Here is a 16,811-nt window from a genome sequence, read left to right as displayed (position 1 = left end):
TTCCTAGTTGCTCCTCTGAATGGATGTGATGTATTGTTGGGCAAGCCATGGCACCATAGGCTCGAGCCCCGCAAAGACTACAAGTCCAATATGATTTCTTTTATGCATAAAGGCCGCATGCACTTTATTGATGCTGGCAAAGAAGGGGATTCCATCCCAGTTGTATCACACATCCAAATTAATAAAGCAATGAAAAAGAGTCTTTCAGCGTACTTGGTTTTTGTGCGTGATAGTCTTGTGCCAAATCATCAAAATGTGGATGCTATGTCTAATGATAGGCTGAATTTTCTTAATGCATTCAAAGACTGTTTTGCTGACTCGTTGCCAGGTGAATTACCTCCCCAAAGGCCCGAAGATCACCGCATAGATCTTGTGCCAGGTAGTTCTCCTCCTAACAAACCCGCATACCGAGTGAGTGCTGCACAACAAGAAGAAATTATGAAGCAGGTAAACGAGCTTTTAGAGAAAGGTTTGGTTCAGCCCAGTTCCTCACCTTACTGCTCTCCTGTGCTTCTTGTTCAAAAGAAGGACGGATCATTCCGTATGTGTGTAGACTATAGAGCTTTGAACAAGCTTACCATCAAGAACAGATTTCCTATTCCACGTATTGATGATATCTTGGATAAGCTTGATGGTTCAGCTTGCTTCAGCAGACTTGATTTGAAGAGTGGTTATCACCAGATACGCGTGGTGCCACAAGATGTCCATAAGACTGCATTCAGGACAGCCTTCGGATTATATGAATTCTTGGTAATGCCTTGTGGTCTCACCAATGCTCCTGCTACTTTTAATCGAATGATGGATAGGATATTCCGATCCCATCGTAAGTTTACAGGAGTCTTCTTTGATGATATCTTGGTTTTCTCCAAGAATGAGCAGGAACACAGAACTCATTTGGTAACAATGTTCCAAGAGTTGCGGAAGCATAAACTTTTCGTCAATGCCAAGAAAAGTGAGTTTTTCCTTTCAGAGATTCATTATCTAGGTCATATTGTATCCAAAGATGGAGTTACAATGGATCCTGCAAAGATAGAGACTATTCGGAATTGGCCCGAATTGCAAAACGTACATCAAGTACGTAGTTTTCTGGGATTATGTTCATATTACAGGCGTTTCATAAGGCATTTTGCTATGATTGCTACTCCTCTACATGATCTCACGAAGAAGAAAATTGCTTTCAAATGGACTTCAAAGGAACAGGATGCTTTCTTGCAGCTCAAGAATGCGATCATATGTGGTCCAGTATTGATTGTTCCTGACTTGCACAAGTCATTCGTGGTGGAATGTGATGCTTGTGGTGATTGCATAGGAGCTGTCCTAAATCAAGAAGGGCATGCAGTTGCATACGAGAGCCGTCGTTTGCATGATGCTGAGCTTCATATGGATATCTATGAGAAAGAGCTCTTGGCTGTAATTCACGCCTTAAAGATTTGGAAACATTACCTTCTTGGGGCTGAATTTGTAGTCAAGACAGATCATCAAAGCTTGAGATACTTTCTATCTCAAACCAAGCTTTCAGAGAAGCAAATGAGAATGGCGAATTTTCTTTCCATGTTTCATTTTCAGATTGTGCATACTCCAGGAAAGAAAAATGTGGTGGCCGATGCACTTTCTAGGAGGCCTTATATTGCTGCAGTCTCAGTGGCCTCTCATGGAGATCTATCTGCTATGAGAGATTTGTATCATTTGGATGCTGATTTTTGCCATGTATGGACTGATTTGATGGCTGGTCATTCACATGCCTCTTATGTTATCAATGAGGGTTATCTAATGAAGGATAATTGCCTATGTGTGGTGAAGGATTTGCGTCCAAAGGTTATGGACGAATGTCACGCTCCACCATATGCTGGTCATCGAGGTATTATGCCTACTACTCGCATGATTCAGAGGTATTTCTTTTGGCCAAGCATGCGTAAAGACATTGAGGCTTATGTGCGTGCATGTATCACTTGCCAAAAGGTGAAATTTGACAGGCAAAAGCCTCCAGGTTTGCTTCAGCCATTGCCTATTCCCTCGCAACCTTGGGAAAGTATCACGATGGATTTTATTATGGATTTGCCAAGATCCCAGCATGGGAATGATGCTATTTGGACTATTGTGGACAGGTTTAGCAAGCAAGCTCACTTCTTGCCCGTCAAGAAAACCATCAAAGCTGATCATATGGTAAAGCTTTTTCTTGCTAATATTTTCAAGCATCATGGTATGCCTAAATCCATTGTTGGGGATAGAGATCCCAGGACTACAAGCCTATTTTGGAGGGCTTTGTTTGATAATATGGGCACTAAGCTTGAGTTTTCATCAGCTTATCATCCCCAAACGGATGGCCAAAGTGAAGCTGCGAATTCAGCTGTGTTGGATTTATTGAAGTGTTATGTGGCAGATCAGAAGAGTGCATGGGAGAAGTATCTTCCACTTGTTGAGTTTGCCTACAACAATACAATCCATGCTTCCACAGGAAAGGCTCCGTTTGAGATTATTTATGGCAGAGTGGTCCTGCCACCCATCCTTCGTACTAAGGATGAGATTTTTGCAGCTGATGAATATGTTCGTCACTTGGATGTTGCCTTTAGTCAGGTGCGGACAGCCATTGCAAGATCTCAGGATAAGCATAAAATGGCTGCTGACAAGCATAGAAGGGACATGGAAGTTAAAGAGGGTGATTGGGTATTGCTGAAATTTGAGAAGGCTAGGCTTCGGAAGAGGCCAGGACGCGAAGGATCATATCCTAAGCTTTCTCCTCGCTATTATGGACCCTTCAAGGTGATTCACAAAATCAATGAAGTGTCCTACAGACTTGCTTTACCTAGTCATTGGAAGATTCACAATGCTTTTCATGTGAGTCTATTTCGGAAATATGTGGGGCCAGATCCTGATGAGCCTGTCACAGAAGATCCGCCAGAAATTGAAGAGCTTGAGGAGATCCTCCAGCCAGAACAGATTGTTTTTCACAAGGAGAGAAAGCTACCTGCAGGAAAGCTTTCCAGGAGATACCTTGTGAAGTTTAAGAATTATTTGCCTATTGATGCCAAATGGGTAAATGAAGATTACTTTGCAGATTATCCGCAATTGTTGCAGGCATATCTTGAGGCTTTTAAGTTGAGGTCAACTCTTTAGAAGCCCGGGGGGATGTCACCAATTGGCCGACCATTTGGTCCATTCCTACTTTTTGCGTCTCGTTCACTTGAGGCCAGGCCGGTGTCTCATGTGAAGAGGCCAGTATTTTGCTGACATGGACGGGAGCCAGACTGGTGCCATCGTGTGTTAGCAGGATGGTGTCGTATGGACGGGAGCCAGATCAGTGCCACCCGTGTATGACCTGGACTGTGTTCGATCCATGGGACTGTCACGCCATGGAAGAGCCAGTATTCGTGCCGTGTTTTACCTATGGGACTGTCACACCATAGGGAAACTCGTGCCTGGAACTGTGTCTTACCTATGGGACTGTCACTCCATAGGAAGACCAGGTTTTTATGTTTTATGTCGAGCCAGTTTTGTGCCGACAGATATTTTGTACATGTTCCATGAACGGGAGATATGTCCATGTTACTATTTGCACATGCACACATATTTTGCATGTTTGAAACTGTTTTCGCATGACATGTATTCGTGTGTTTGCCTGCTTGACGTGTTACTTACTGAGCGGGGACGCCTGCCAGTGAGTCGTGAAGTCTGCCCTGTATTCTGACGAGTTTCAGTGCATGTGAACAGGTGGTAAGTATATGGTACATGTTGTTTTAATGTTTTAAATTCTAACCCTTTGATTTATAAGGTTAGGGGTTCACACTTATTTAAAAGTGGGCACCCCCTTTGGGCACCCACTTTGGGGCCAAGGTGGGGAGCCCCACTTTTAAGTGAGTGTGGGGGTGGGCATGGTCACCAACCCCCACTAATCCCCCACATGCATGCGTGGGTAGCTCTAAGGTTATCTTCACTTCAATTTTTATTTAATATGGCTCTCCATCAAGCGTAAACAACATCGCAGCTTCTTGGCGTTGATTTTTCTTCACCCGGCGATCAACCTTTTTTGGCGTGGGGGAACTGTCGACCATCTCCTCGCATGCTGCCTCTTCCATACAGGCTGCGCATGCTTCTATACGGCTGCTTTCACTTCCTCTACAGGCTGGCTGCGAACTGCACAGCAGGGGACTGTTGACTCTACTGCTGGCTGCGCCTGACCCTCTACAGGCGACTGAACCTGCTGCTGCAGGCGGCTGTCTTCCATCAGCAGGCGGCTGTCTTCCATCTGCAAGCAGTTGTTTCCCACCTCCTCCTTACTGCTGCGCCTGCTCCTCTCCCAGGCGGCTGGCTGCCCCATTGATTGCATCACCAGGCGGCTGCAGCCAGGCCAACCACTGTTTCTCAGGTGGCTGCGCAGGCTGCTGGATACCCTCTACCAACAGGCTTTGATCTCTGTTCCTTCAGGTGGCAGCAAACCCGCAAGAACCTCAGCGCACTGCTCCTACAGGTGGAAGCATTCCTTCATGCGGCTGTTTACCCACTGGCTGCGTTGTCTTGTTCTTTTGCAAGCAAACGTGGGCCATCTTCTCTCTACACTGCAGCCAGGCCTCTCCTCCAAGTGGGTTCTCCTTCTTTCACAACAGGTGGCTGTTATTTCTTGCGGTGGTACTTGCCTTGGTGGTTCACCACGAGGCGACTAAGTCTTCATCAAAGGGACTTCGCATCACCTGGAAGACTTCATCATACTACAAGTAATGGTTTCATATCAACCATCTACAAGTAAGTGATTTTCAGATTTGAGTAAAGTATTACATGTTTAAATCTGGTAAAAGATTCGTCCCGCTCGGCCTACACCCGTTCGGTGCCGGGTTGTCCAAGCTATATGGGCGAACCTCGGTCCAAAGGTGCTGAGATCGGGAGAGCCAGGCGTTAGTACGAGAGCGCCTGTCTGTGCGTGGTCTCGGAACACCAGTGTGGTGCTCTCCGCGGAGTCCAGTGAAAGCACAGGACCGTAGTGATTGGACCACACTAGTGGTCGTTCTGCTCCGAGTTTTCTTCATCGAAATCCGAGCCTATTTGTTTGGTACTGTTTTCATATGTACATGGACATTGTCTGGTTCTCAGAACCCATGGAGCATTGTATTCATTAAATACTCCCAATAAATATATCATATATTGGGGGGGGGGTCGGCCCGTTCCGGCCCCAGTGCTGGTGTCCATCTTTCCATTTCTGTTCATTTAAATTTCAAGTTGTTTTAAGTTGTCCATTTCATATTTGTGGTTTTAAAGTTGTGCTATTAAGCGTGTGGGTGTCCAACGGAGTCTTTCCCACTTGACGGGATCGGTTTCACATTCCATGAAAGCACATGTACCTTTATAGGTTACAAAGGTTCTTCTGTAACATCATTGCTTATGTCAGACACAAATATCTAGATTTTATTTGATACCCCTCTAAGAGGTGGTTCAAACTCACGCAGTTTCTCGTGAATTCATATACAAACTCACAAGTAAGACCTTGATTCCCAACACACAATCTACGTTAATGATTTTATAAACATGTAGCCTCATCCTTTGACTCATAGAAATCACACATACCAACTAGATTAATGACACATGGCACACTTATCCTATCCACACCTAAAGGTGGGTTCACACACAAGGCTCCGAATCCCAACAATAATTATTTTTCCCAAACCTTGTCACATGCGGAAGCTCTGGGAGTCTTCTTTCAACCCTAAACACTATCCTAGAACAACCTAATGCAAAACGCAAGCAAGAGAGATGGAGAGAAGAGAGAGGGATAGCTAAGTTTCAATATATTCTTTAGTACAAAAAAGGTACATTCTTGGCTAGCCCTTGGCTGCCCCTCAAAAGGCGGTAAATCACCTAGTCTAAACCCTATTCTATGACGCAAGTGTGTCCTTTTATAAGCCATGAATGATAGAATGTGCAACGGAAGAAGGGAAAGTGAGAGAGAGATGGAGAGGAAACACAGGTGAGAACCTGCTCTCAATATCATCATCCAAAGGAATACATGTCCCGAGCAAGAGGGACTGCAGCAAACAATGCTAAGCAAGCAGTGAAGAATGAGGGAGGCAAGCCAGCTATATATATGCCCAAAAGTAGGCAGCCGACTAGCATCCACACGACTGGGATAAATGTCCAAGACTAGGATAAATATCCAAGACACCATAAAAATGGGGATAAAATAGGGGGAAAATATGTGGAGTGACCAGCCCCTCTAGCTAACATGGTCAGCCCTAAAGGCTAAAATAGGACACCAAACAAGAAGCCAGCAACAAGGAGATGATGTCTAACACCCCCTCTCAACACCGGATGCTGAGTGAACTCCAAGCTACCAAAGCAACAGAACAAGCTGCCAGGTACACTGCTCCTCTGAAAGAAAACAACCATATAGGCTGCGACGTGCTACTCCAAATAATTCCAAACCCGAGTGTAAGAACACTCCCCGAAGTCGAATGTTGTGCATCCAGCTTTGAGAAGGTATGAAAAACCTCAAAACCAACCAAGATCAGATCCTGTAGATAATCAATCCTGGGAGAAGCAAACTGCTCCTCACTGGAACCCTCAAAAGAAAGAGTCAATCTACTCCAACTCTGTACCAAGAGTAGCCAAACGCTGTACAAAAGCATCCTCTGAAAAGGTCTGCATCGCAAGATGTAAAGACTCTGTAGAAAAGATGGGGTCCATCTACTCAAACTCCATACCATGAATTGCCCAATGTTGTACATAAGTACACGCCACTAAGGTGGGCATCCCAAATGAAAAGACTCCACATCCCCCTCTAAAAAATGATGTCGTCGGACTAGTACAAGCCCAACCTGATTCTGATCCAAATCCAAAAAACTCTGGAAAAACCACTATGCCCCAGGCACGATTAGCAACCACAGATCCAAAGCATCCCACTGGGTCCAAAAGTCCATCCTCCAAAACAACAAACCTACAGAACTGGCAGGGAGAGGGGCATCCTTAGAAGCATCACAAAGAGAGGCAGAGATAGACTTCTCACAATGAGGAAGGGAAGCAGGAATATAAACTGCTGTAAACGGAAGGACAATTGTACACCGAAAATCTAATCACTCATGAAATCTGAAAATACACATTAGCATGCCAGATAAAACAAGATAACAAATCTGCACAGTACACCACACTAGGGACCAGAAGATGGGCTGACCCCCCCCCCCCCTTTTATGGTTAGATTACCAAAAGGAGTTTGCTTCCAATACAACTTTGCGTGTGCCCAGGGTTCACCACTGGCTGCACCTGTTTCTTCCAATACAATATGAAAACAAGAAAACATAACATAAACTGAATTTGCTGATAATTCTCAGCACAAGTGAGCATTCCCGGCACCAAGCACATGCAGGACAACTATGGACAGCCCATAGCACTCCCACATCAGCCCGGGACAACTCGACATCATCGTCTTCTTCCTGTCTCGCTCATAGAGCAAGTCGACCAGCGCTCAAAGGCTGTTTTCAGCAGTCAGCCAGCCCTCAGTAGCCTCAAAAGAAATCGACCAGCAATTGTACACAAGCCTACAAGCCCTCGGTCAGAAGGAAAACTATCAAGATACCCACGACCGGCTCTTCCTCCCTCCTCTGTCCAACCTCTGTTCAAGCTAGAAATCAACCGGCTAGTAGTGGAGAACATGCACCTGTTAGGTTTTTGTCGTGGTAGAAGGCGAGGCAGTCGATGTTGGAAATCATGGATCTAGGGCTAGTCTAGCCTAAGGAGGCTCAAACATAATGCTAAACATGATTATAAACAAATGACAAAAGCAATACAAAGCAACACAAGATGCACTTACTTGACCAAGAGATTGTGTACTTGAGAATGAATTGTTGTTTTTCATTACATTGAAATGACCCTTTATATAGGTCCAAGTACCATATGGGCTTTGCCTTTGCATGTGGGATAACTCCTAGCCTTCACCACATTCATCCACATCCCTTTGACCTTGTCTATGATATGACATAGATCACTTTTTCTAACACCCTTCCTTGATCATGGCATATCATAATGCCCTTCCTTGCTTCTAACATTACATGAAAGAAAAAGCTTAACTCATAAGGAGTATAGCTCTACAGTACATAAAAGAAATTAGCATCGCTCATAGGGAGCATAGCTTCTACATTGCGAAAAGAAAATGACATGACATGAAAAACATTCCTCTCCCATACCCCATCATCATCATAGCATCATCATCATCATATCCATGGGCATCATCATCATCATTTGTTGGTCATGGAGACCCAACTCCCCATCAATCCCCCCTTGAGGGCTACATGGCCTATTGAGAGATATTGTGAGCATCATAAAAACACATAACCTACATCATCGGTGGTTAGAGGTGACCATACATTTGGGTAAGAGAGGGCATAATTCATTCGTCATTATGACATGTGAGTCATGACATAATAATCAACATAGACAGCATCTTGTTCATCTTCATTGACATCTTCGTCTTTGTCTTCATCCATTTTTGCATCTCTGTCTGCATCTTCATCTGCATCGTCATTTTGTATAGCATCTTCTTCGTCCTAACATTGCTCATAGACTGTGCGTGCATTCCCATCCTTGAGGCAACTTCATAATGCATAGAATTTTCCAAAAAAGAGGTAAAAGAACATCATCCTTAAGTGCCATAGGAACAACCTCTTAAAGGTTTTTTTAAACCTTAGTCTCATTAAATAGAGAATAAATCCTTTATTTTCAAATGAAAACGGCCAGATTTGATTCCACCGGCGGTCCCGTTTATTGCTGCGCTGATTCCGGATCTGTCCACGCTGCGCTCTCTGATCTGGTCAACTGCATCGCCTGCTTCTCTTCAAGCACTTCCTCTGTTTGTCCTCACTAGGAGCTGTGCAACTCAGTCGCCGTCGTCAGCAGCCACAGCAAGTCCTCAGCTCCCTCACGAACAGCAGCAGTTCTCCTCTCACACCTGCGGCTGCTGCCACCTTCTCTGCGCCTGCTGCAGATCACCCCCGAGGCGTCCTCCTGGTACAAGGCAGCTGCTACACTCCCCGACGTCTCCCTGCAGAACCTCAGCAAGCCGGTCCCTTCTTCCAAGCGACCCTTTAACTCTTTTCACCTCCTCGCTGCCGTCAGCTTCTCCCGTTGTTGTCTACGCTGCTATCTGCTGAAGCTTCTCCTTCTCTTTTGTGTTTTCCACTCTATTTGCTCGTGCACACTCGTTGACTACTTCTACTCGTAGGCGCTGATGCGCCCTCTCTCTCTCTTCGAGATCTAGTGCAAACCTAATGAGAAAGCTATAGTGTAACCCTAATAACACATGGTGGAGAGACCTAATCTTGAATAGAGAAAAATGCTCTCTACTAATGCAAGAGGAAAACAATGGAAACCCTAAATGAAGACTAATGCAATCTTGTTAAGTAATGCTTCACTTATGGGCATCACTTCACAAGAGAAATAACCCTAATGCAAAGCTCTAAAACTAAGTAAGGTCTTAATCACCTCGTAATCCTAGACCCACCATTAATCTAAACACTAACCTAAGCTCTGATACCATGTTGGAAATCATGGATCTAGGGCTAGTCTAGCCTAAGGAGGCTCAAACATAATGCTAAACATGATTATAAACAAATGACAAAAGCAATACAAAGCAACACAAGATGCACTTACTTGACCAAGAGATTGTGTACTTGAGAATGAATTGTTGTTTTTCATTACATTGAAATGACCCTTTATATAGGTCCAAGTACCATATGGGCTTTGCCTTTGCATGTGGGATAACTCCTAGCCTTCACCACATTCATCCACATCCCTTTAACCTTGTCTATGATATGACATAGATCACTTTTTCTAACAGTCGACCAGCTCCCATGCACCCGAAAAAGCAAGCACCTCACATAAAACTGGAGTCTTACTCAAGATTAGAGCTCCTCCGCCAATTTTAGCTCCCACGTGTGCTTTTTAGGTCCAATAGGGGGCGCCTACTTGAAGGAGGCCTAAATAATGTCCAATGCCCAGCTTTTGGCCGCCACGTGTATTAAATAAGTCGCTCAATGTATACTCACTTATAAGTTGTCCGATCACTGAGTGTGAACCTGCACCAATAATTATTAGCATGTGAACTCATAAAGCTGTAAATTGAGTTTTTGGGAATACTTACCACCTGCAAAACACATGTAGACCACCTGTCAGTCCCAAACAGGTGTGCACATACACGTCCACAAGGTGCCCAGGCATCCTCGGTCCCAAGACAAGTCATCCAAAGATAAAATCAAAGTCGTGCACACACGAGTGCAACTAGATTGGAAGAAACACCCATCTGCTCAGCTGTATCCGATAAAATGTCCAGGGCTCCTTCTGGAACACAAAAGATCTCCAAGATAGCTAGTCCCAGAGAATTTCATCATGTCAGGCTCCATGGGCCATACATGTACACCATGTCAGGCCCCACAAGCCACACATATACTATCATGTCAGGCTACACAGCCAAACATGTACTGTCATGTCAGGCTCCATATGCCACACAGACACACCATGTCAGGCTACACCAGCCATACATGTATGTCATGTCAGGCTCCATATGCCACACATGAACACTAGAAAAAATAGACACTGTAAGGAATTTTGTGACAACTGCAGTGGTAACAAAGCCCTCAAACGCATCGATAGCAGAATACTATTCCATAAGTAGAATCAGATCCCAAGAATCAGCAACAAATAAATGATCCATGTGAGAGGATCACACCTCAAGGGCAAAACACCCTCCTTTCTCTGCAAACACTGCAAAGAACACAAGCTCGGACAAAATAAACTCTGCTTAGGATCTCTGAAAAGATCACTGCTCTTCTCCAAAATCTGTAAACTCCTGTCACAGAAGAAAGTCTCCACAGAAACAAAACAGCTCCCGAAACTGATCCTCAAGTGAAGTAGTTGGAGATGGGCCCCCTTTGAGTATAGAAAACTCCTTTGGGAAGCAAAACGCAGCCAAATCACTGCTGTCCAGAAAAAACAGCACTCCACCACCAACAGAAGGCAAGGAACATGAAGAAATCGGGTACCTGCGAAGGCCAGGAACAAAACACAGGTATAGATGCTCCAAAATCAGCAAAACGCTGACTAAAATCAGAAATTCAGTATCCTCCTCAAGTACCAAACTGCCTCCAAAGCCACAATCCAAACAAGAAACCCCCTCTGCAAGTGATCTGTGTCCACTGGAGAAGAAAACGCAGCCAAACAAGGGCTACAAACCTGAAAATTCAGGCCAACCAGTGTCCACACCTCCTATGAGGAAAAACGCTGAACAAAAGGTACCTTCAAGTCCAACAACTGAAGCCCAAGTGAAGGTAGAGTTACCAGCAAGATCAGTTCAAAAAAACACCACCAACATGGCTGCAAATCTGAAAACGCAAAGGTATTCGGGGCAGTAGAAAGGGCTGAATCTGGAAACACAGAAGAAATAGGTACACCCAAGCCTCAGATCAACAAATCGGCATCAGAAAACCTGTAGGAAAAAAATGCAGCATGTAGGCTGCTGCTATCCTGCACAGAATAGGCAGCCAGCACTACAGGGGGGTAGATGCTGAAGAAAACGCTGAAAATTGTTTGTAGAAACCACCTGTAGAAAAATGCAGCACACTAGGTGCTACTGCCCTGAAAACGGTGCAGAAAGCAGGTGTGAAAGGGGTTCTCACAGGTCAAACTGATGAAGAAAGCCCACAAGCTGCTGAGAAGAAATGCTTGGAAGAGGCAAGCGACTAGCAGCAATGCTGAGAAAAAAACGCAAGATCTGTCCACCTTGCTGAAAACGCAAAAACGTAGGAGGGAGAGGAGGGAGCATCCAACACTGAAGATCACCAGCGCTCTAATACCATGATAGACTGTGCAGCGGAAGAAGGGAAAGTGAAAACACAGGGAAAGTGAAAACACAGGAGAGAGAGTGAGAGAGAGAGAGATGGAGAGGAAACACAGGTGAGAACTTGCTCTCAATATCATCATCCAAAGGAATACATGTCCCGAGCAAGAGGGGAGAAAACCTCGTATGTGAGGGACTGTAGCAAACAATGCTAAGCAAGCAGTGAAGAGGGAGGCAGGCCAACTACATATATGCCCAAAAGTAGGCAGCCGACTAGCATCCACACGACTGGGATAAATATCCAAGACACCATAAAAATGGGGATAAAATAGGGGAAAAATATGTGAGGGGTGACCAGCCCCAGCCCTAGAGGCTAAAATAGGACACCAAACAGGAAGCCAGCAACAAGGAGATGATGTCTAGTAATGAAATCCCCTATGGACTGGTCGACCTGCTGTTAGCCAAGTCCTGGACAAATATGCTGCAATCGACAGAAGCATATTCTTCCTATGAGCTGGCCGACAACCTCCTGTGTCCTCCACAAGGTCTTCTTGCCCATACTAGCAGCACAAGCTCCAAAATCTAGTCCTAATCTTGTTCTTTATTTGTTGCCCTTCACGGATCAGCCTTGGGATTAGCATATACATGTGCATGCACATGACATCCCCCTCTGCTAAACTTGATGATGGGATTCCAACTTCTGTTGTTGGATGACTATCATCATCCCTTTGTCTTTCCCTAGAGTCCCAAACCTATCATCCTTCCCTTCCTGGCAACCTTTTCACTGAAAACCCTACCCAGACTCCAAATCCACTCTAAGTCTGATGAAGATCTATGCATCTATTCCATCCCGTCCCCTTTCCCTTCATGCCCTGTCCCTGAACACTTTCTTTGGTCTTCTTTTCTTGAGTATTGAGTTTTTTGGCACTCTCACTCCACCCCTTGGAGCATCATCCTCCCTTGGAACCGTTGCCTGAAAGCCTTTCCTAGTGTGCCCCAAGTGGCACCCGACTCATAGGACTACCATTCCCCTTGGGTCTTGTGGAACACTACCAACCAACCTCCTCGGAACTTCTTCCATGTCTTGTGTTCCTCTCCTTGGACTGTGCACCTTCATCTAGGACTAAATCAATGTTTAGCCTTGCTCAGCCTAATACTCTAATACCAATGTCACATGCGGAAGCTCTGGGGGTCTTCTTTCAGCCCTAAACACTATCTTGGAAAAACCTGATGCAAAATGCAAGCTAGAGACATGGAGAGAGAGAGAGAGAGAGAGAGAGAGAGAGAGAGAGAGAGAGAGATGAGTTTCAGTATATTCTATAGTACAAAAAGGGTACGTTCTTGGCTAGTCCTTGGTTGCCCTTCAAAAGGTGGTAAATCACGTAGTCTAAACACTATTCTATGACTCAACCCCTTGGAGGACTGAATGACTCTTAACAATGAGCAAGCGTGTCCTTTTATAAGCCATGAAATCCCCTATGGATTGGCTGACCTGCTGCTGTCGGCCAGGTCCTGGACAAATATTCCATTATTTGTTACAATCGACTATGACCTGGCCGACGGCCTCTTGTGTCCTCCACACGGTCTTCCTCCCATACTAGCAGCACAAGCTCCAAAATCTGGTCCTAATCTTGTTCTTTATCTGTTGCCCTTCAAGGATCAGCCCTAGGATTAGCATGTACATATGCGTGCACATGACAAACCTGGACTTCTGCCACTCCTGGAGCTCATGGACTCTACCCTATCCACGCAGTCAATGCACATGAGTGCCACAAAAGAAAAGAAAAATTGCAGGTGCACTAGGCTTTGATACCAACTGTAGAACACTTATGCCTATGTGCTAGGGTTTTCAGAGATAGAAAGAAGAGTGCAACAAGATCACACAGCACACACGAGTCCTACCTGAACTATGTTCAAGAAAGAAGTAATACAACTAAATCTATAGTACAATGGATATGGCTTAGTGAAGACGTCAATTGCAGCCCTATGACCTAATGTACACTCCTGGCTAGCACCTTGAACACAAAGAAACGCTCTGTGAAGTCCAACACTGAGGAAAGCAAATGATTATGATGCTTTGGCTACCCACATATATACATTCACCAACGCTATTGGTCAGTTTGTTTTGCTGTTGTCAGCCAGGTCCACGACCTACCACAAGTCATTCGCTGCCACATCATCATCGCCACGTGGCACCTACACCTACACAAGGGTCTATACATACTAGCTCTCTGTGTACCACAGGTGAGGTGTGTCACATTGAGAATGCATCCATGGCCATTAAATGCTATATCATGATGGTGCACAAATGTTGGGGAGAGAGAGAGAGAGAGAGAGAGAGAGAGAGAGAGAGAGGGGATCACAAAGTTTAGTGGAGAACCCTTCTAACTGAAAGAAGTTCCCTTCATTACACTTTTTTGAACCATTTGTAAAGTTCTCAATTACAAATATGAACAAAACAAAAGCCATATCAGTGTGCATGCATCACAAACTTTGACAGAGGGTTTTCTATTTAAAAAATATTAGCACTTACATGGGAAATAATAGAAACCCAATCCCAGCCACGTGGCTTCTCAGCTGCAGCACCAAATCTGTCAAAATATCGACGCTTCTGTGCTTTGGTCATTTTCTCTTTCGCATCTTTTTTCCCAGGATTTGAATCTTTGGGATCACTTTGACCATGTGTAGAGGTCAAGCCTTCGACATCCTAGGGTTTATGAGTATGAATGAGAAACTTAATTCATAACAGCCAATGAAACTTGGCAAATATACGAAAAAAGGGATTGAATGAAAGTCCCAAAAAGAGGGCTAGAACTAACTTCGGCGAGAGAGGTCGGCTTTAAAGAGTGAAATTCTGGAAGCTTGTCTTTTAACCACTCCAAAATGCTGTAGCACATGCTTTCACCTATCAAATTCAATGCCTGCAAATCCCAGCCTGCTTTAAGGTAAGAAGATGTCATTGGTGCACCTTACTAAACGCCTCACGAAATATACTCATTATGGCCACAACATATTTTTTCTTCTAGAAAGAGAGCTTTCTGTTTGCTGCAGCGCGCAGACAATTTTTACTTTTCTAAAAGAGAGATTTACGTTTGCTGCACCGATGGACAGTGCAATGAATAATGGGCTCTTGTCCAAAACAATTTCTGAAATAATATAGACCCTGTTTTTTTTACAATTAAGCGACATTGCTCTGCTAAGGTAGGCTGTTATATATGTGATGGGTAACCTGTAAGAAATAGTCAAATAAGTGTCATTGCAAGTCAAAAACAACTGGGAGATTGAGTGTTGCTGACAGGTCAAACATAGCCACCACCTTGAACGAAACTGGCTTTCCATTGTATGCAGCACAGGATGGGGCTTTCCATGGTACGCAGACATCAGCAAGTGTCCAGTTCGCCCGGCTACGCCAGTCCAGCTATGTAGGTAGATGTGAGCATTCCGGCATCCATTCCCTTCCTCATCTAAGCTCAAGTCATGGGGGGGGGGGGGGGTGATCTTCACGGCTAGAACAAATTTCTATGGCATTATTGCAACAAAAAGTTAATTACTAATGTGATTACTACAGTATTAGGGATGTGGAGGAGGGTGAAAAACCTGCTCCTCGAGACCAAGCATGATGGCCTTCTTAGCGAAGTCGGTGTAAGGGTTGTTGTTGATGTTGGAGATGTCGAAGTGTGGGATTTCGTCAGGGTAAGATGCAGGCAGAAGGATTTCAACGAAGAGGGGGGACGCAGAGCCAGAGCGATGTTGATCTGCTTCTCCTTCTTCAAGTGCTTCTGCTTCTGTAGAAGGATCTATCCTGATCCTGAAGCGGTTGTGGTCAATCTTGGTGAAACTGTCGTAGAAGATGGATTCCAGAGCCATCATCTCCTCCTCTACCACCGCTCCCTCCATCCCTCTGAACAGCTTGCAACTTTGAGTCGCTTGCGCTCGGACAAGAAGTTGTATAAGGCGCCCGTCGCGACATCTGACGTCCGGCGGACACTACAAGAGATCGCCACCATAATGGGAAACCTTGGTACCGGAGGGCAACTGCTCTAAGGGGGTTTTTTAGACACTTGTGGCTCCTAGGCAAATCGGCCATGTTTAACCATGTGTGAATAGTAGACCCTTTGAAAACCGTATAAAACTAAGACGATTTAAGAGAAAGAAAGGCATGTGGCATAGGTTGTCCCTCAACAATGCCATGAGTCTGCTCTCTCTCTCTCTCTCTCTCTCTCTCTCTCTCTCTCTCTCTCTCTCTCTCTTTACCATCTTTTTGGCATTGTCTTCCTAGATCCTCCTCGCATCACTTGCTCGGTGGTGAAAGATATGGATGGTTGAAAATGTAGCCAATGGTAGGAAGCTTCAATTCCAAACAGGTGTGGACGATTGAAAATGTGTCCAATGGTGAGAGACCAATCCACAAGCGTCAGGCCCCGTTGAAGTAGATGTTGGTTAGCCCTTGAGGTTGGAAGCTTGTTGGGGTTGTATGCGGTGTAATGTGAGCATAAAAATGCTTGATTCAAGGCATGTGAATTGTTTAAGCCCATACAAACAAGGAGGGCACATGGCTTACTTTTGCGGATTCATGTGCCAAGACCACCTTCATTGGCTAGGTCTATCCTACTTGTTGTAGAGGTACTTGGCTCGATTAATGTATTCTCAAATTGTCCCTCCTCCTTTTTGCTTAAGAGAGTATTGAGACGATTCACTAAGCTCTACTTGGCATAAGTAATAAAAAATGATTATTTCAACTCGTCTGAAGCTACTTTGTCCTCTAGTTCTAGTGTTTGAAACCATTTGTAGTTTCTTACTCAAGGGTGAAAGGCCTTGCAGATCCTCGTGGGATCATCATTTACTCCCTAGGAGTCACAAACTTGCCCTAAGTTACTTTGCCCTCTAGTTCTAGTGTAGTTTCTTACTCAAGGGTGAAAGGCCTTGCAGATCCTCATGGGATCATCATTTACTCCCTAGGAGTCACAAACTTGCCCTAGGAGTCACAAACTTGCCCTAAGGTTTC

At 44.8% G+C, this 16,811-nt stretch overlaps 1 protein-coding gene across 2 annotated transcripts in view; it reads right to left on the bottom strand.

The window, feature by feature from the left end:
* LOC147641004 (uncharacterized) overlaps positions 1-15,750 on the bottom strand; it is a 48,560-nt gene extending 32,810 nt beyond the window's left edge. The window contains exons 1-3 of one of the 2 annotated variants that reach the window (XM_086817157.1): positions 15,404-15,750; positions 14,626-14,727; positions 14,340-14,513 (exon numbers count right to left, since the gene is read on the bottom strand). In XM_086817157.1, the coding sequence (XP_086673283.1) occupies positions 14,340-14,513; positions 14,626-14,727; positions 15,404-15,703 (576 nt within the window). In that variant the 5' untranslated portion in view covers positions 15,704-15,750. The remainder of the gene's footprint in view (positions 1-14,339; positions 14,514-14,625; positions 14,728-15,403) is intronic. The other variant, XM_086817166.1, reaches the window with a different exon arrangement.
* Between the last annotated feature and the right edge of the window lie 1,061 nt (positions 15,751-16,811).

Source organism: Cibotium barometz, chromosome 2 (assembly GCF_041138505.1).
Source record: "Cibotium barometz isolate CiBa-2024 chromosome 2, ASM4113850v1, whole genome shotgun sequence".
NCBI classification, from domain to species: Eukaryota; Viridiplantae; Streptophyta; class Polypodiopsida; order Cyatheales; family Cibotiaceae; genus Cibotium; species Cibotium barometz.
The sequence above is the reverse complement of the archived record's forward strand: the minus strand, read 5'-3'. Positions and strand labels throughout refer to the sequence as shown.